The sequence below is a fragment of the Eleginops maclovinus genome, chromosome 11 (genome assembly GCF_036324505.1).
Source record: "Eleginops maclovinus isolate JMC-PN-2008 ecotype Puerto Natales chromosome 11, JC_Emac_rtc_rv5, whole genome shotgun sequence".
NCBI classification, from domain to species: domain Eukaryota; kingdom Metazoa; phylum Chordata; class Actinopteri; order Perciformes; family Eleginopidae; genus Eleginops; species Eleginops maclovinus.
Window position 1 is genome coordinate 1,653,767 of NC_086359.1, and position 20,747 is coordinate 1,674,513.

The following is a 20,747-nucleotide window of genomic DNA, read 5'->3' on the forward strand; positions in this document are numbered from 1 at the left end:
AAGAAAGGTAACTGTGTTAAACTAGAACAGAGCGTTTCCTGTATGTGCTCATGTGTTTCAGGGTTAGCCTGCTGCCTGAATATTCTTTTCTCTACATATAGATCCTTTGTCTTCATGCTAAAGTTAAAGACATGCCATTGAATTTGTCAAAAGTGCTCCTCTTGGCCTTAGCCATGACAGGGAGATGTGCTTCCTGAACGCGCTGCAGTGTAAGAGCCATAAAAAAACAAATATAGCTCATTGGTAAGCATTTATAAAACCCATTGAATCAATACCTGCCTTGTACATTCAGCTGAGCTGGGATGATGTATTACAACAAACACACACACACACACACACACACACACACACACACACACACACACACACACACACACACACACACACACACACACACACACACACACACACACACACACACACACACACACACACACACACACACAGAGGCATATAAATGGGATGGGAGGGCTTCAGATGATAACAGTGTCATAAAAGCACAATATCTCCCTGTCTTACGGGAAAAGAGGAAAGTCGTTACTGGCAGCCCCTCAGGTGAGTACTGCAGCTCTCCTCGTTAAGCTTTTCAAATATTTTTTGGAGAACATTTAGCGTTCCTAATAGAAATAAACAAGTATATGTTAAATAGACTTTCTTTATCCTGCACGGTAAGAACATTTGACGTGAAAAACGTTGTAAATCCAGGAGGTCATTCTCGTGATAATTCTCCAATATTTGACCACAAAAGGAATCAGCTTCATAGTTTTTTTGGTATATTCTTTAATAAAAGTCTTATTTTTGTCAGAAAAAGTAATAATGTTTGATGGTAAATCTAAAAAAAGCAACTAATAAGATCAAATTTGACCTTTTCTTAATCCTAAATGATTAGTCACGAATGTTTGATCTAGAGTTTTCTTTTGAATCTCAAAGTCAAGAGGAGGATGAAGTGAGTTTAGCATGATGACCATGTTTAGTTTTAGCAGAGCTGGGTGTAATTGACTTAATCAAACATTTCCTCCTCGTGAGATATGGATTAGATAAGTCAAGAGTCTGAACTTACAACATGTGTGTTTCGTTGTGTTTCCAGCGACAGAAATCCCCTTCCAGAGAGCATCCGTCTGACACAAAAAAAATCTGACAAAATGAAACTCCTTCTTCTGGCTTTCTGCCTCCTGGGCTCAGGTAACCAATAACATCATTTTTACAATAATATTTCTGAATCACTTTCGTATAAGGTTCCTATTGTTGTTGAACGGTTAGCTATTTTAATGTCAGTAAATATCTTCCTAATGCTTGGTAGGTTGGATGCAAGCCAATATTAACAACATATTTGTTGCCAGGTTATTAAAAATGAAGGTAATACATTAACACCTGTTCATAATTCAAGGTTTAAATGACAACATGTGTTCATTTAAGGATTCAATTCATAAAATCTGCATTTTTAATTGTTAATATTGTAAAATAGATTTCTGTTTAGAGGGATAGAAGTATAACCTCTTGACCGCTCAAGAGGATTTCCACAACCTAGCAAAAAAAAGGCGTGTTATTAAAATGTATAACTGGCTTACAAAATATTAGTAACAACATACAGTTTCAAGTGCCTTGTTTAAAACCGTGGAATTAATGGTTTCCAACAACACAAAATTGGTAAATTAAAGAGAGCAATTAAGATCATTGTCATCTAAAAAACAAAACCGACAGAGGCTTGAAAGTGGGTGAAATAAATGTGGTAAAAACCAAATGTAAACTCTAAACCGGGAGAAGGAAAGGGTAAATACATGTGTCCGGGGCTTTGGAACTTTATTTTCCTATTTATGACCAAGAACATTTTTATTTTTGGATCGCTGTAAGAACCTTCCCTCAACTTAGTCTTTAGCAGAAGTCCATTTAATGATGTTCATAAATCTCAAGGTGAACATCAGCAGGAGAGGACTCTTTAAAGTAGAGACTCTACATACTGATATACACCTGAACATCAGCAGGAGAGGACTCTTTAAAGTAGAGACACTACATACTGATATACACCTGAACATCAGCAGGAGAGGACTCTTTAAAGTAGAGACACTACATACTGATATACACCTGAACATCCGCAGGAGAGGACTCTTTAAAGTAGAGACTCTACATACTGATATACACCTGAACATCAGCAGGAGAGGACTCTTTAAAGTAGAGACACTACATACTGATATACACCTGAACATCAGCAGGAGAGGACTCTTTAAAGTAGAGACTCTACATACTGATATACACCTGAACATCAGCAGGAGAGGACTCTTTAAAGTAGAGACACTACATACTGATATACACCTGAACATCAGCAGGAGAGGACTCTTTAAAGTAGAGAAACTACATACTGATATACACCTGAACATCAGCAGGAGAGGACTCTTTAAAGTAGAGACTCTACATACTGATATACACCTGAATATCAGCAGGAGAGGACTCTTTAAAGTAGAGAAACTACATACTGATATACACCTGAACATCAGCAGGAGAGGACTCTTTAAAGTAGTACTGATATGAACATGAGTGTAGGGTCCATTTGCAAAACATTTCGAAACTTTCTAACGGAGGTGAAGTGTTGATAGAGGTCGTAGCTTCAGGCTCATAAAAGTTAATAATGTTTGTTGAAAGGGTTGGTTCATCTTTTTTATCTTTGACATTGCCCATTTCTATTACACACACTTTCACAAGCACTATGTTTCTCCATAAATACTGTATTTTGTTGAAAGAGCAACACTTCCCGATTCATTACAGACGGTGATAAAATGACTTTCAACCAGAATTGAGATTAAAAACTACAGACAATAAAAGTGTTATTTTAGGAAATGGCCAATTTGAGGCTTTTTGATGCCATAGATTCTTCACAACTTTTGCATCTGCAGATTTGTCTTCCATATCCAAAAACCTGTGACTATAGAATATATAACAGGAATATGGGAGTCTATCCAAAGTCCACACCACTTTGCATATTCAAGCAACCGACTATGGAAGTTGCATGATCAAATGTTCGAGCTTAATCTACCTTACTCTCTCGTTGGGAAGTTTATTAAACATTTTTTAAAGATTCTCCATATATGGGACATTTGAATGATTCTTCTTGAACCGTTTTTTGTGTTTTGCTTTCACAGTAACCCTGTGTGTGATGCAGAGCACAGATATCACAGTGGCTCCAGCTACAAAAACCACAGCAGCTCCAGCTACAAAAACCACAGCAGCTCCAGCTACAAAAACCACAGCAGCTCCAGCTACAAAAACCACAGCAGCTCCAGCTACAAAAACCACAGCAGCCCCAGCTACAAATATCACAGTGGCTCCAGCTACAAATATCACAGTGGCTCCAACTACAAATATCACAGCAGCCCCAGCTACAAAAACCACAGCAGCCCCAGCTTCCACAGCAGCCCCAGCTTCCACAGCAGCCCCAGCTTCCACAACGGCCCCAGCAACAGGGCTTTCATCTGGCGCTATAGCCGGCATTACTATTGGCTCCATCGCCGGGGTGGGCGCTGTTGGTGAGTACAAAACTATAAAATAGGAAACAATGCAGTCAGACACGATAGAGTACAACACGGTACAGTATGATCCGGTACGGTACGATACGGTACAGTATGATCCGGTACGGCACGATACTGTACGGTACGATGATGTACGGTACGATGATGTACGGTACGATGCTGTACGGTGCGGTACGATGATGTACGGTACGATGATGTACGGTACGATGATGTACGGTGCGGTACGATGATGTACGGTACGATGATGTACGGTACAATGATGTACGGTACGATGCTGTACGGTGCGGTACGATGATGTACGGTATGATGCTGTACGGTACGGTACGATACTGTACGGTACGGTACGGTGATGTACGGTATGATGATGTACGGTACGATACTGTACGGTACGGTACGGTGATGTACGGTGCGGTACGATGCTGTACGGTACGATGATGTACGGTACGATGCTGTGCGGTACGCTGATGTACGGTACGATGCTGTACGGTTGTACGGTACGATGCTGTACGGTACGAACATGTTAATGTCTTTTAATGTTAACTATGTTTTTATACCTACATGTATGTGGAAGTGCAGGACAGAGTCCAGAACAAATGTCCTCACAGGGACAACAAAGTATATCGTATCTTGATTTTTTCAGCAAAGAAATTCAAGCTGGTAAACCAGTTAGAGATGTAAAGCGTAATTGGCAAAACGAAAGACAAAAGTGGATCCATAAATCCTGGCTGTTGTATGAATGATAAATAATCACTCAAACCATTTCTGTGTGTTCTTTTAAAGGTGGTGGTATCTTCGGCCTGCTGAAGTTCACCGGGAAGATCTGAGACCAGTTTCTTCCCGAAGAGAACATTTCTTATTCTACATTTAAAAATATTCAACATCCTAAAATCAAACCTGATGCTTTGAATTATGAAAATAAAACAGTTTGTCTGAAAGGCTCGGATAAGAATCACACGATGGTACGAGCCCAGAGGAAGACAACGTAAACAATTCATTTCAGAGCATACAAAAAATTCCTCGTGATAGAAAGTAAGAACACGTTGTGTTTCTGTGTTTGTGGATGAAGGTACTTCTTCTATAATCGCCTGGAAATGCTTGATTTTACAACTAATTTGTATTTAATTTCCTTTATATTTAACTCTTGCTTTTGGATTTCAGCATATGAGAAGGCACACAATTATGAACAATATTGTCTATGTTTTTTACGGCGGTGTACAAAAGAAATAAAGTGTTGTCAGAAATCGTTGCTATCTTCCTTTTTATATTTATTACTGGCATTATTCGGTGACTTTTGGAATGCTGGGATGTATTTTCCTTAGATGAAAGGCTCTGAAATTACATTCAATAAATAATATCATCTTTCTCTGAACTGCAAGGACTCCAGCTGTCTGCCTTCAAGTCCAAGTGTAGTGATATTAGGAATGTGTACTCAGTGTGTGCAGTACATGCAGGGGGAGAAGTACTCAGGTCTTGTACTTGAGTAAAGTAGAAGTACTCAGGTCTTGTACTTGAGTAAAGTAGAAGTACTCAGTTCTTGTACTTGAGTAAAGTAGAAGTACTCAGATCTTGTACTTGAGTAAAGTAGAAGTACTCAGATCTTGTACTTGAGTAAAGTAGAAGTACTCAGGTCTTGTACTTGAGTAAAGTAGAAGTACTCAGATCTTGTACTTGAGTAAAGTAGAAGTACTCAGATCTTGTAGTTGAGTAAAGTAGAAGTACTCAGATCTTGTACTTGAGTAAAAGTAGAAGTACTCAGATCTTGTACTTGAGTAAAGTAGAAGTACTCAGGTCTTGTACTTGAGTAAAGTAGAAGTACTCAGATCTTGTACTTGAGTAAAGTAGAAGTACTCAGATCTTGTAGTTGAGTAAAGTAGAAGTACTCAGGTCTTGTACTTGAGTAAAAGTAGAAGTACTCAGATCTTGTACTTGAGTAAAGTAGAAGTACTCAGGTCTTGTACTTGAGTAAAGTAGAAGTACTCAGATCTTGTACTTGAGTAAAGTAGAAGTACTCAGATCTTGTAGTTGAGTAAAGTAGAAGTACTCAGATCTTGTACTTGAGTAAAGTAGAAGTACTCAGGTCTTGTAGTTGAGTAAAGTAGAAGTACTCAGGTCTTGTACTTGAGTAAAGTAGAAGTACTCAGATCTTGTACTTGAGTAAAGTAGAAGTTCCAGAGTGTAGGAATACTCTGTCACAGTGAAAGTATTCTAAATGTTCCTCCAGTGAAAGTAGAAAGTACTCTCCTCTAAATGTACTTAAAGTAGCGACAGTAAAAGTAGTCATTGTCTGATTGGTCCATTTCAGAATAATATCTCTGATATGTTTTATAATGATTGATCAGTAAAGTGTTCTCAGAGCTGGTAAAGGTGCAGCTAGTTGGAATGGCTTTGTATACTGCAGGGTAGCTGCTGGATTTACTGCAGGTGAACTACAGTCTGATTTAAGGGATTATATTCACCTTCATTTTCTAATACTGCGTACTGTTACTCCACTACAGTTCAGAGGTTGATGGTGTTCTTTTACTCCATTACATTTATTTAATACCTTTAGTTACAGATTTGGATTAATGATGGTAAATATAATCAACACTTAAATCAGACTTTAGTTCACCTGCAGTTTTTCATAGCAGTTCTGAAGTGGACTTTGGCCCTCATGAGGCGTTCAGTGTTTAACAGCGTGTTCAATACCCGTGGAAGAGGGAGTGCTTGGTAAAAACACCTGGGAAAATGACTGCTATAGTGCTCAGCCCATATGGTGTTTGTGTGCGTGTGTGTGTGTGTGTGTGTGTGTGTGCGTGTGTGTGTTTCAGGCCTGCGGAGAAGTTGCGTTAAAAAAAAAATCTCACTTCGACTACTTTTTCAATATTCTCACATTCCTAAAAATACAGACTTTTTGCCCAAAATCCTCAAACTGTTCTCTAAATTCTGACTTATTTTTCCCAATATCAACTTTTTCCAAATTTTAACTTTTTTCAAACTTCTGAGTTCTTTCAAAAATCTCCCTTTTTAGAAAAAATTGGGACTATTTTCATAATTCTGAGTGGATCAGATGTCGTTAAATGTTCAAACGCAGGTTTTCCTATACATAAAACCTCTGGTCGCCCTCTAGTGGCCGCGGTGTGAAACTACCCACGACTTTGACCAATCAGAGAGAAGATGATTTAAGTGCTTTATTTAAAGCTGTTTAAATCTTTAGCTATAGATATATATCAAAGTTTATTAAGAAGTCGATATGAATTATGTACAAATCATTTAAATAAAATGCTTCTGTTGCTCTGCTGGATATATGAACAGATGCTTGTATAATAACAATAATAATAATAATAATAATAATAATAATAATAATAATAATAACAATAATAACAGTAACAATAATAATCATAATAATAATAATAATAACAAATAAATAATATTTAGAATTATTTTATTTCTAACATCTTTGTAATTTGTAACATCTAAAATATTTGTAACCTTATGAATTCCATTAAATTAACCATTTAAACACAAAATCAATACACAGGATGCATTGTAAGTTAACATTACATGTCTTTAATCTTTTATAGACTCAGATGCATTTTTTATTCTAAAAGCTGCTTTGGTATTATTTGGCTTCCCACCACAGTACAGGTACATTCACTGCGCCGTACATAAATACTGTACAAAAATAATATCTGTCCAAACCCGTAAGGCTCTGTTCAATAAAATATACAGTTTACACTCTCAGTTACTACGTGTTAAATGGAATAAATTAGATTTCCACGTTGTTGTTCAATGTGTGGATTCAGATCGAGACTCAGCAGTGCATTTTAAGCTGTGCTTTGAGCTGAATTATACACGTAGGTAATATTTCCCAAGCGTGCGTCCAACTTACGAGGTCATCTTGACATTCAGAAGATCAAATGTGCAGAAACATCCCCCTTCTTCCACCAAACACACACCGAGAGGAAGGTGAAAAGGCGTTTTCTCATCATGTCTCTGTGTTTTATATCCAGTCTGTAGTGGCAGGACTCCCTCCACCAGGGGGCGCCGTCTCCCTGCAGGCAGTGTGTGTGCGGCTCCTGTTTTCAGGCCCAGTTTTTTGGTGCAGGTTGAAACGTCTAGAGCCGACACGTCTGGTATTTGGTGTGTGTGGAGGAGGTCAGCTCGTAGAAGAGGACGTAGGCGTTGCTGCTGCGGACCTGACTGGAGGACACGGGGCTCACCCTGCACACACACACACACACACACACACACACACACACACACACACACACACACACACACACACACACACACACACACACACACACACACACACACACACACACACACACACACACACACACACACACACACACACACACACACACACACACTTAATTGTATATTTAAATATCAAAATGTACATTCAACTAAAAATAAAAACTAGTTGGCCGTTTCTGATTCTGATCAAACGTACCTGCAGTCGTTGTAGTTGTACCACTCCCCCAGCGCTGGGTTCTTGCAGTAGGCGGTGTAATGCCCCCCCAGCGCGTTCCCAGAGTGGTTGGACACTGCGTACAGGTTGTACACAGGACGCTCTGCAGGGACACACAGCTAACGTTAACCATCACGTTCAGACCACGGTGCAAAGGGCAGGAGGGAGAGACAGAAACTCACCGCCGCTGTCCGAGGAAAACTCCCGCAGGTCGAGCTCTTTGAGGGGGAAGTTCACGTACGTTGAGAGTTTGCTGGTCCGGAGGTTCGAGTCCGAGAAACGCTTCAGGTCTGACAGGAGCCGAGTCAAGGAGCGACATGGCTTCTACTTCACCGTATTACATTTACTACGTCATCGGTTTTACACCATATATCGGTTTAATTTCCCACCTCAAGTTTCAAATAAACCATATGATGAAAGTAGTAGCTTAAAGAATGGTTGGCGTTACCCAGACCACTTAAATCTTAAGGAAACACGGAACCCTCAAAGTAGTCGTTTGATAATGTGTGCACGCTGTAAGATGTGAGGAAAGGATACGAAGCACGAGGATCTGAGGAAACTTCTGGATGCTGAATCTTTTGGTGCATTTCCTCCTGGTTTTACATCTGTTGCACGTCTGAGAGACACAGAGGAGAGGTCGGTGTGAGACTGCTGCGGTATGATGCATTTATCATTTCTACAGGAGGGTGTCGAGGCTTCTTACCGGTCTCTCTTCTCCGTCCAGCACGTCTTCTTTCGTAAAAAGCCTCAGACAGTCTCTGAGAGTCACCTCGCCGGAGCTCTTCTGTGGAGACGCAGATAATGTCTCGTCAGGAAACACACATTAAACTTCAACTTCAAAGACGTTTTAAGGAATGTCAAATGGATCTAGTTTCACAGAAGCTAAAGGACTGACTTTGAAAAGAGGCAGGAGAATACAAATTCAAATAAACTAATACAGACAAAGACAAGTCATTACTGATTTTTCACTGCAAAATCAAAGCACTTAAAGCCCAGCTAAAATACGTATATCCTGAAACATGGAGGGCTAAACCTTTCCAGTGTGTGTTTACCTGTGCAACAGGTATGGATAAATCCCAGAAAGGATCGAACACGGTGGATCTGAAGCCGCAGGCGCTGCAGGTCACGGAGCTCTTCAGCTGACCCACAAACAGATCTGAAGGCAGAAATAATAGAAATGGATTAATGTTAGAATGGTGGTAAAAACTGCTTATTAATTAGAACCAAATATGATACTATATAATCTCAGATGTAAACATGCTTTATATTTGCCATAGCAAAAGTAAACAGTTTATTAAGCTTAAATAAAAGCTGTTAAGGTTATTAAGCAGTTAATTCAACCTGAATGCCAGAGGTTTGTAGAGTTCATTTGCACAGACTCAATGATTCTGATAGCTATGGGTCAGAGATCAGCTCCAAAGCCACAGTATGCATTGAAATGTAGCACGGTTAAAGGTAATATTGCAGCACATCACAGTGAAACTCTTACCGACCACTTTGCTGTCCTCCCTCTCCAAATACATGTTCCACATCCACTTCCCTTTGTCATCGTCTCTGTGAAGGAAACCAAAGAGTTACGGACTGAGCTTATAGAGTGGTGCAGGAATGAGTCCTAAAACCGTTAAACGAGTCATCATTTTAGCACTTCCTGTGCACTAGTCTGGAAGTCAACGGTTTTCTGAATGTGTTTTTGGTTGTTAAGCTGAAATAGGGTCTGTAGTTCACACAAGCTGAAGAGATTTGAGTTCTACAACATACACTCTGTTAGTAAAGGCCCCACTGGTTGCTAAAAAGTGTCTAAATGAGACGACTACATTTCATCACGCCCAACATTAGCCGCCTTTAGCTTAGCGGTGGTGACCTGAAGTCATGTGACCGTGCTGTAGTTCCTCTATAGCCCAACATTAGCCTCCTTTAGCTTAGCGGTGGTGACGTGAAGTCATGTGACCGTGCTGTAGTTCCTTTATAGCCCAACATTAGCCACCTTTAGCTTAGCGGTGGTGACCTGAAGTCATGTGACCGTGCTGTAGTTCCTTTATAGCCCAACATTAGCCTCCTTTAGCTTAGCGGTGGTGACCTGAAGTCATGTGACCGTGCTGTAGTTCCTTTATAGCCCAACATTAGCCTCCTTTAGCTTAGCGGTGGTGACCTGAAGTCATGTGACCGTGCTGTAGTTCCTTTATAGCCCAACATTAGCCTCCTTTAGCTTAGCGGTGGTGACCTGAAGTCATGTGACCGTGCTGTAGTTCCTTTATAGCCCAACATTAGCCTCCTTTAGCTTAGCGGTGGTAACGTGTAGTCATGTAACCGTGCTGTAGTTCCTTTATAGCCCAACATTAGCCGCCTTTAGCTTAGCGGTGGTGACATGAAGTCATGTGACCGTGCTGTAGCATTAGCTTTATACTTAAGAAATCATACGGTGATGTTAGTGAGAGGTGGAGGGCTGACTTACGAGAGGTGGTCAAAGTCCTCGTCCGACACTTTAGAGCGAACCGTCACTCTGTTCACCTCGTTATGGAGACCGTCCAATAAGAAACGCAGAAACTCCTGGGCGTCCTGCTGACTGCGCAGAGACAAAGAGTACATTAGTTTTCTCTGAATCGGCAATAATGAATGGATGATAAAGTATTTTAAGCAGCAGGATGGAAGACTTACTTGCAGCCCACAAATTTGGGGGCGTATCTCTGGATCTGGCTCCTGAAGTCAGAGGGACTGATGGCCTCGCTGTTCACTGACGTCCACAAACTCTGAGTCAGCTTGGCAAACTCTGAGGCAAAAGGATAGAAAAACATGAAAGAAAATGTAAATAAAAAATGTTTAAAGGTTTCAATTTCATACGCACAATAGCTATCGCGTTAGCGATGGAAATCCTGAGTCCAATGCTCCAGCCACAGTGCAACATCCAATTAAAAGTCAATAAACTGCAATAAGAATACACAATGGTGCAAAAAAAAAAGCAGGAATAAGTAAACTATGCACATGTTAAATAGAGTAAAATGAATAGAAGGCCAAAATATAACTGCAACTGTTCAAGTGTGTCCATAAACTGATGATTGGAGTAGTCCGGGTGTGCAGTCGCACCATGTTGGTGTGGCCATTTCTCTTCATGAAGGTGATCAAGGTCAAGAGTGTTCGTTCGTGCGTCAGAGCAATATGAAGCTTAAGACGCCATAATTGAGTATAAAGTTCATAAATGAGAATTACTGCTGAGCCATAAACACTGACACACTTCTGCAGAGTTTCCCTCTATGCTGATGACGCGTTGTTTTACAGCTCAGAGTCTCCCCTACCTTCCATTAAAGCAGCGTTTGTCGTGCAGTTGTTGTTCAGGTCCGAGCGATGGACGTTTCTCAGGCAGTAATCTCTCAGCTCCGCAGTGTTACTCAGACATTGTAGGATGGAGTTCATGAAACACTGGAAATCATATAGAAAAACATAGATAAATAAGCAACATTTAGCTGGGTCAAGTGAGCCGTGTTGTATCATAAGAAGCACTCACTGTGTTTCCCAGGTTCCTCAGTCCCACCAGACCTTGTGGACTCTTGTTCTGTTTTAAAAAATAAAGAAAAGTTTAGTCGACTCATGCATTCATTAGAGAATTCAACAGATAACAAAAGAAGTTACCATGAGAAAGACCCGGAAGTACCTTTTTTTGGGAGAAAAATACAAAACACTCAATTTCTGTGTCACTGCGGCCAAAACGGAAATGAATCATAAAAAACCTTAATTGGCTTCACATAGTCTGCAGGTCATTAATCAGGCCAAAATGAGCTACACGTTTGTATACTGTCATGGGGAGCCTTAAAATGATGTTTCCCTCTCTCAACTGGGCCACGTTTTGATCCACTAACATAAATAACTCAAAACTGGGTCATAAATACAAGAGGTAATCAATCTAGCTCTAATGGGAGTTGGTTTAAACATGGATTACCGTATCCCACATATAAACCATAAACTAGACTGAGAGTGTGCAGACCTTCAAGAATGGCAAATATGCCCCCAACCCCCCCAATATTTAATGGCTTCTTCTAAACCAGTCCACCAAGTTGAAAACGAGGCTATAGTTTTTACCCTAAACCTGCTGAAAGACAAACAAGCTGTCCTTAGCTGAGGTAATGAACTAATAGAGAAGTCTGAGGTGTTGTCATGAAGTAATAATCTAAACACGTCCCAGCAGATATTTATTGTTCTTCTCCTCCGTCAGTGCAGCCTGCACAGTATGATGTAACTGTTACATTCCTGGAGTGTGAATAACCCTGCGCACCAGCTGACGGTCACATTGTTGGCAGCATGGCTCTGGATATCAGCTACTGTTGCACATGCTCAGGATGAAACACCACCGTGAGCTCAACCGTCACACACAGCAGTTACTTCACACACCATGTGATGCAGGCAGAGGAGAAATGCTTCACAGAGAGTTGGCAGGACCCGTTGCTTGTTTGTGTGATGAAGAGTTTCAAATTGCATACATGCTCTCCTGACATTCATCTGATGAGTGCAGTGCTGATGCTCTGTGAGGGAGTGGACTGATGCAAGGCTCTGAAACCCCTACACATCACAGGCATGACCAGCAAGCCTAATGCTGCTCTCGTCAGTATGGGAACGGCACTTAGATCATCTTAATCACATGTATCGAGCCGGTGTGAGCTGGCTATGTGTTTGGTTTATTTATTGAGACTTCATCTACAGTTACAAAGATTAGAGAGGAAGTACTCGGATCCTTCAAGAGGTTATACCAGCCAACCAACCAACCAACAACCAACCAACATATCAACAAAACAACAAACCCAAAACTAACTCATTCACAATGACCTTAAAGTGATTACTCTTTATGTTCTGCACTCAATTTGTATGATAGCAATTAACTAGCTATTCCTGGCCTTAAAGTGACCACGCTGTATTTGATGGTATCTATTTTTATTTATTTTAACCATCTAAACCCTCTTGGCTGAATCCCCATTCATTCCTTTGTGTGTCTCTTCTTCTCTGCAGTATTGAAGGCGGCCATCTGGTGTCCGGTCTCTCTGCCGCCCGGAGCCCAGCAGGCGGTCTCTGATCTGAGAGGCCCGTCCAAAACCCGAGGAAGCGTTCAGGTACTCTGCCTTTTTATCTGAGCAACAACGCTCTGCACAGGCTGGCATGACTTCAGATTAAGAGGGCGGGCCGGAGAACTCAATGTCCTGAACCTGCTCTGCATGCCTGGTCAAGGCCTCACAACACAGTGCCAGCCGAGCCACACCTCTCCGAGTCAGTATAAACATAGATCTGTGTTGCACAAAAGCAGGCATGTGTGGGAAGGATCCAACAGGCCATACTCAAGTAGAAATATTGACGCTTCGTGCTATGAAAGTGCACACAAAGCAATACCAATGTAAAATACTAAGATCATATGACTGTGAACGCACTGGAAGTAAAGCTACAGAGTTCATACTTTTAAAGACTTTGAAAAGCCTGAGTGCTCTTCACTGTACGGCATCATCTATGCTTGAGGATAAATGACAAAAGAAGTGCTACCTGATGCATGAACTCAACTAGTGCTAGTGGCTTTCTTAGGACAGTTCATCCCAATATCTCAACTGTTTTCTTTCCACTGAACAACACCCTCTATTGCATAAGTAAGCGCCCTCCTATCTACTTGCTGACTGTAGATCAAAAAGACTGGTGAGTTCAGGTTGTAAATACCTGACTTTAGAAAAGGGACATTTCAGCCTAAAATCCAAACTGTTATCTTGTTTATTGGGGTTAACAAAATATAAGACTGAATTATTAACTAAACTGTTGTTTTCTTTGTTGATTGATTGATTAGTGAGTCGTTTTACCAACATTTGCTGGATCCAGCTTCTATAGCCCATGGTGATGGTGCTGCATTAATGAAGTGGATCACCAGAGTAGTTATGATTGAACCATGACTATCTTTACCAAATTGCACACCAACCTATCCAACAGTTGTGAAGATAATTGAGTCGAGACCAAAGTAAGAATCTATCAACCGTTCACAGGCTCTAAAAATGCTTAAACCTTCTTAATTAAACTGAGAAAAGTTGGACTGTTTGTCCAGCGCAAACACAGGCTGGCATTTCAGTGAGAGACAATGTACCCTGCAGTCATACCAAGGACAAAGACTTGAAGCGTAGGCTGTGCCTCCTAAACACAACGGACTCACATGCACTGAAGTATGCAGTGTGTGTGTGTGTGTGTGTGTGTGTGTGTGTGTGTGTGTGTGTGTGTGTGTGTGTGTGTGTGTGTGTGTGTGTGTGTGTGTGTGTTTTAACAAAATGTCCTGTGCACATGATAAGGTGACAGTTTGCACACATTCCTTATCAGCAACGCTCCTTCCAATTATGCAACAAATGTCAAACTCAGATTGCTCCTTTGCTGCAGGCTGCTGTCCTTGACTCCTCTGCATTGTGTTTTATAGAGTGTGAGCTAACAGCGCTTTAATTCTCACCATAACGTGCAGATAAAGGTCAGAGTGGACCTCCATAAAACCCCTGCACTGCTTCCATATGGCTTGAATGTTGAGTCAGATGTGTCTGTCTTTAAAAGCTGAACACCGAGTAATTCATTGTGCGAGAAGTCCTTTAAGTACTCCAGTTAGCTCTGCAGGATTGAAGGTGTGTTGTGAATATTGCAATCTTGATATCACTTGCAGAATTAAATAGGTCTTAAAGCGCTCTGTTGCTTTTGGTGAACTGCTTAAGAAAATACAACTAAGTGCTTGTTAAAAATAGAACAAGTGAAATTAACTAATCAATAATAATGATATTCACTTTTAAGCGTAGAAGTTTTCTCTGATACCTTCTTTATTAAGTCAAATACTTAAATAAACTTGACTCAGAAAATAATACATCGTGCAAAGCCTAAACTAATTATCTAACTAGCAAACTATGACCGCAGACTGACCATATGATCTTATATCTTTATTATATTTTAACTGGTTAGGAGTCATTTTCTTTATAGTTTGCAGCAATAAATGCGTCACCAAATCTACTTCAGGATCTACAGGCTCAAAACAAAACTTCAGTTGCCATGAAAACGCTTTCCCTTTCTTAAGACACATTTATACACAAGAGAAGCGACCAAACTCCAACAAATATTTGGTTGGAATATATTTCTGATATCATATTTGGAATCCTTTGTGAAGTTTAACCGTCCCACTGTTCAGACTGTACTCAGGTTTCTGTCATAATTATACAAAAATAAGCACGTTTAAATAATGATATCGCACTAATGAATTCTGAGAGAGGAAAAGCACCTTTTTAAGGCTGAGAAATAATCTGAATATTAGATTTATTACGGGAGGATAACTGGTTGACAAATGCTCTTTTCAAGAATTAAAAAATAAAAGAAATAAAATAAAATAAAATACCTTAAAATGAACTGCCTTAAAAAATAAGGGAAAGAAAAGTCAACTTGTTGTTACACAGACAGTATGGTGGTGCATGTGTACAGAGAAAAGATATAAATGGTGATTATTATTCTCTAATAAGTGGTAAAATAGTAGGACACATAAATAACTTATTATCTCAACTATATCATTAAGATATTTAAAAATACATACAGACAAAAACAATTGTATTCTCTCGGAAAATAAATAGCACAATATAAACAGAAGAACTTGAAGTGCACACTGTGGGCTGTCAATGTGCACAAATACTGTATATGTACATCTCTACAGTATTGTTGACTATACAGAAAGGTACTCACGATGAAAGCCAGATACTTGAGGTATAAATAGAAGCTTAAAGGTTTTATTTTCTAAAAAACAAATGAAGAAATCCCATAGGACTTTCGTAGGGTAAATATGGATGAAGATACTTTATCAATCCCAGTTCAGGGAATGTTTGAGAAGCTGAGGGAGATGATGGTGTTTGAGAATCAGGGTGCAGTGTTTACACTACTGTTGTTCATAATGAGACAGGCCTTTAGGTTTTATTCATAAAGCCCACAAGAACAATACATGTCCATTGTTTAAAAATCTATCATTTACAAAAAGTTACTTAGAAACTGTGGAAGAGGAGGGGGTGTTTGGATATCAGGGTGCAGGGTTCCGGACTCACCTTGGCCTGGTTGATGATCAGTCCCATGAAGGTGGACACCAGCTTGGACCGGGACAGAGGCGGACTCTTCCTCCGCAGATCCGGTCTCTCTGATCCGGGCAGAGAGGCCGGTTCCTCCGGAGCTGTGACTGTGTAGGAGTGTCGCAGAGACGGCATGCTGGAGCTGCTGAGTGTCGGGCAAAATGTGCTGCAGCTGCAGGCAGTGAACTCTTGAAGCTTCGAGAAATTAATAAGTAACCTGTCAGTGTGTGAGTGAGTGTGTGTGTGTGTGTGCGTGCGTGTGTGTGTTCTGCACCTGCCTGTGTTGGATAATAACAGAGGTGGTGTGTGTGCGGGGAGTTTTTACTGCGTGCTATAAACAACCCCTCCCACACAGGAAACACTGATGCCTTCAGGTGCTGCAAGGAAAACCAGCACTCCTCTTGGTGCATTAAACAGAAGCAGAAAGTACTCGGATGTTTTAGTGAAGTACACAGAGGATGTGATGGACTACTGATGTTCAGCGGACTCTGTAACAAGTCAAAGATGTGCGTTGAAACATCTCAGGTGAAAGGATAGAAGCTTTGGCTTTAAGGTATATTTAAGGTACCAAAAGTAACATACAGTATGACATGTTTCCATTTCTGAAATGTGGATGTGGTCTTAGAATTCAAGTTAGAAAATAAAACACAATTAAAACAAGATATAAATGTTTGATAATAACAAAACTAATAATAATAAACAACAACAATAATAATAAATAATAATAAATAATAATAATAATAATAATAAACAATAATAAATAATAATAATAAACAATAATAATAATGATAATAATAATAATAACAAAACTAATAATAATAAACAATAATAGATAATAATAAACAACAATAAATAATAATGATAATAATAATAAACAATAATAAATAATAATAAACAACAACAATAATAATAATAATAATAATATTAATAATAATAATAATTAATAATAATAATAATAAATAATAATAATAAATAATATAAATAATAATAAATAATAATAACAATAAACAATAATAATAATAATAATAAATAATAATAATAAACAATAATAAATAATAATGATAATAATAATAAAACTAATAATGATAAAACTAATAATAATGATAATAATAAACGATAATAAATAATGATAATAAAATAATAATGAGGTATTTAAAAACATGGATAAAGGCTTATAAAGTTGAGTAATACATAAATAATATATAATACATGAATAAATACATAAAATAACAATAATATATAATAATAGTTATGATCACACTCAACATAACAAATTATTATCTATTAAGAGCATTACAATAATGAATTTGATGCTATTAGGAGAACCAATGTAGTCCTTAATTTGCTCTCTGTTCTTTCCTGTAATGAAACCTTTTGTGCAGCTTGAACCAAACACTGTGTACGGTAACTAGCAGGCAGGAGGAATATGGTGTGCTGGCAGAAAATAAAGCCCCCTTCAGCTTTAATCCAGTGTCCAAAAACCTGTGAGCCCAGAGACGTGCCGACCTTGACTTTGATCTTTAGACTGTTCCTGAATCCACACAGAAACTGCTCTGATAAGACGCTTGATAGCTGGACTTGTAAACCTTCACATGTCCTAACATATCCCTGAGCCCAGTGCTTTTAAAATGGCACACAACACACCATACTCAGCTAATAAACCATGGGCTATACCAATATTCAGATATGGGGGGTAATGGATTACATGTAACGTGATCAGTATTAAAGTATAGAGTAGGTAGGTATGGGTGTGTGAGCTTAGCTGTGTGTGTTAAACTAAAACAGCACTTTCCGTCAGCTAAGAGTTTCGGCCTCTGGCTTAGTTTTTGGTGCTAAGCAAAAGGTCAAGGGATAGCCAGTAATAGTATGATGTATCCTCTGGGGATCGTTAATGTTAATGTCAATGTGACCAGACATGTAATCATATCCACACCCAGCCGCCACATCATGAAGATGATTACGCAGCGAGGGAACACCTCAAACTGCTCTCAACACACCCAACAGTGAGGGAATCCCTCTCTGCTAACCTAATAATTAACCACCTGAACACAAGAAGAAGAAGAATGTGACCCGCTCACTTAAATACTTTTAATAATTACAGCACATTCCAGGTCTGTTACACCAGGAGCAACTTGTTCTACATGGTGATGCATCAGGGTATGGAGATCCTGACCAAGCTTTTTCCCACTGTAGAGGGGTGCAGGAATGAGTTCTCAAACCTGGAAATGAGTCAACTTTTCAGCACTTCCTCTTCATTTTTTGAACGTGTTTGGCGAAACACACCTGAAGATATTTTCATGTATTGTTCTGCGACAATAAATGAGTCAGTATAAACCCATTCCCTTTTGGAAAGCTTCCTTAATCAGTGATTATTTGACCTACCAAAGTCATCGGATCCTCTGGGGACCATGGATGTTTGTAGAGCCACATTTCATCAAATTATTTTAAAGATAATTCAATCTGTACCACAGTGAACTAACCAACTAGGTAAATCAATAATTATCTGACCTTTCTCCAACCTTTCGTTCAATAAGTATTAAATAAAACACTATGGGTACATCCAGGGTTTTGTCTAATCCAGGTATCAGGGTCTCTGCTCCGTCTCTCTGGGGGCGTCCCCCTCAAACTAAAATGCAGATTTAGCCCGTAACATGTTAAAGTGCTGCCAGGAAACAATATACAACCAGAGATATGGAGGTGGGGTCGGATGTCTGGTCAGACGGCAGAGACAGCTTACGGAGAATAAATAGGGGATGGATGTCCGGTGGGTCTGCGGGGGACGAGTGGCAGGCAGCAGGCTGACACTGAGACTGAGATTTCTGATCCTTTCTTTTACTCTCCTTTTTTCTGGAGAGGAAGTAAAGAAACCGGAGCTCTGGATCTATTTGTTGTTGAGGTGTAATATCTGACTCAGCAGCTTTAAGACATGAAGACACTATTATTTTAATGCAGGATTTTAACCTGAACTTTGTTTAAAATGTGCGTAATCCCTTCAAGAGCAATTTGGAAACTCAAAATGGCCCCAATGGCCTTTTGTTCCAGCACATCTCTGAAGACTAACTGAATAAGAGACAATAACATGTGGTCAAAATTACATGGGGGGGGGGGATCCTGATAAGAGAGGTAATTAAACCTGTGCTGCACCATGATAAGAAGCATTAATAATCACCTCTAAACGCCAGGTGTTGCAAACAGGAGTTCATGCAGGCAATAAATCTGCAATAACTATATGATGTCACACGTATGCAAGTTGCCCCACGTGCGTGTCAGTGAGGGAATACTTTAAACAAACCCAGGGAAACCTTTCCTACACACGTCACCTTACCTAAACTTTAGAGTGACTCACTCCCCGCCTTCACAGAGAGCCGTGACTCATGCAGAGCGACGAAATAAGCAACAGATGCACGGAAACGAATTTGAGTGTTGTCTAAGCTGATGAAATGTATGAACAACTGCAAACAATAAACAAAAACATAGTTTATTTTGTCCTTTATTACTTTATTCTGTCTGAACATTTCAAAGGTCTGTTATTTTTCACTGGCAGACCGTTGCTAAGGAGAGCAGACCGTTGCTAAGGAGGATCAAGGGACCTGTAGCAGTCACATCAGTCCGCAGAGAGAACTATTTTCCCCAGCGGAAGTAATAAGATCCTTGTTAAATCAACATCCTGAGTGAAGTCGCTGGTTTATTTAGTACGTGCATTTCACTGTGAGATCCATTTTTCCAATAAGGACCAGCAGATGCACATCAACCCTAACGCTAAAGTGTGTTTAGCTTGCAGAGCTGTTCACCTACACACACCGCACATAAAGAAAGGCTGTGCAAAACAGCAAAGGGAATAAAGCAAGCATTTATATATTTTCTAACATGCTTGTTTGCACGGTGCAGCCCAGCCTTCCACCGCCCCTCTCACTCCTCGTTCAGTCACTGTAAGATGTCACTGATAGCTGATGGATGACTCAAAGAAACACAATCACAAGGCGTGTGCTGCAGGAAGGAGGCGTGTGCTGCAGGAAGGAGGCGTGTGCTGCAGGAAGGAGGCGTGTGCTGCAGGAAGGAGGCATGTGCTGCAGGAAGGAGGCCTGTGCTGCAGGAAGGATGCGTGTGCTGCAGGAGACGGATGTTTTCAGTGGAGCTGCAGAAAGCTGCACTGATGCACCTGAACTTCCTGTGAGAAAAACTACAGCAAGATATTTTTGGTCAAAATGCAATATGACTGAAAATGTTATGAAGGGTTTCTCTGTCTGTGTTGTCATGCTGCTGATTCTTCTGCTCTTTGATGGGAAATAAATGTGTTAAATGTAAATTTAAAAGCCAAACTTTTTAGAATTTTGAATATAAATCAACAAATGTTTTAATTATTACTTTTATTAATAACATACATTAACGAGCTGCTACGAGCGGCAGCCAGCAACAGTCGCTCTCTTTCCTCAATTTCCCTCGGGATAAATAAAGCTTCTTGAATCTTGAATCTTGAATCTTGAATCTTGAAATTAGATGTTAGTTATTAACACATTTAAGAATCAATAATGATGTATTATAACATAAACAACGAGATATCAAAAACCCTGAAATGTTCTGCAGAGCGAGAACTTTCACGTTGCGTTATTGAATTATATTCTGATGCATTTTGTACTTTTGAACTTGTGTTTCCACAGAGTATTTCTCTTCTTGAATAAACTGGACTCACAC

At 39.7% G+C, this 20,747-nt stretch overlaps 1 protein-coding gene and 1 long non-coding RNA gene across 2 annotated transcripts; one reads left to right on the forward strand and one right to left on the reverse strand.

Annotated features, from left to right (window-relative positions):
- The first annotated feature begins 429 nt into the window (after nt 1–429).
- On the forward strand, nt 430–4,762 carry LOC134871603 (uncharacterized). Its single transcript, XR_010166713.1, has 4 exons — nt 430–555; nt 1,088–1,182; nt 3,135–3,518; nt 4,302–4,762. It is a non-coding gene; the product is annotated as an uncharacterized LOC134871603 (long non-coding RNA).
- A 2,163-nt stretch (nt 4,763–6,925) lies between these two features.
- LOC134872652 (ubiquitin carboxyl-terminal hydrolase 2-like) lies at nt 6,926–16,363 on the reverse strand. Its single transcript, XM_063896037.1, has 12 exons — nt 16,035–16,363; nt 11,474–11,521; nt 11,265–11,388; nt 10,630–10,741; nt 10,427–10,537; nt 9,464–9,528; nt 9,027–9,130; nt 8,678–8,758; nt 8,512–8,590; nt 8,157–8,264; nt 7,957–8,077; nt 6,926–7,721 (listed from the first exon to the last, which is right to left on the reverse strand). The coding sequence occupies exons 1-12, from the start codon at nt 16,188–16,190 to the stop codon at nt 7,616–7,618; spliced, it is 1,215 nt and encodes a 404-aa protein (XP_063752107.1). The 5' UTR covers nt 16,191–16,363; the 3' UTR covers nt 6,926–7,615.
- Nucleotides 16,364–20,747: the final 4,384 nt, after the last annotated feature.

Excerpts from the sequence above, each read along its gene's own strand:
- LOC134872652 (XM_063896037.1), bottom strand. The coding sequence starts at position 16,190 with ATGCCGTCTCTGCGACACTCCTACACAGTCACAGCTCCGGAGGAACCG. Across the intron at positions 11,522-16,034 it reads TGATCATCAACCAGGCCAAG|AACAAGAGTCCACAAGGTCT; the intron begins GTGAGTCCGGAA and ends TTTTTAAAACAG. Across the intron at positions 10,742-11,264 it reads AAACGCTGCTTTAATGGAAG|AGTTTGCCAAGCTGACTCAG; the intron begins GTAGGGGAGACT and ends CTTTTGCCTCAG.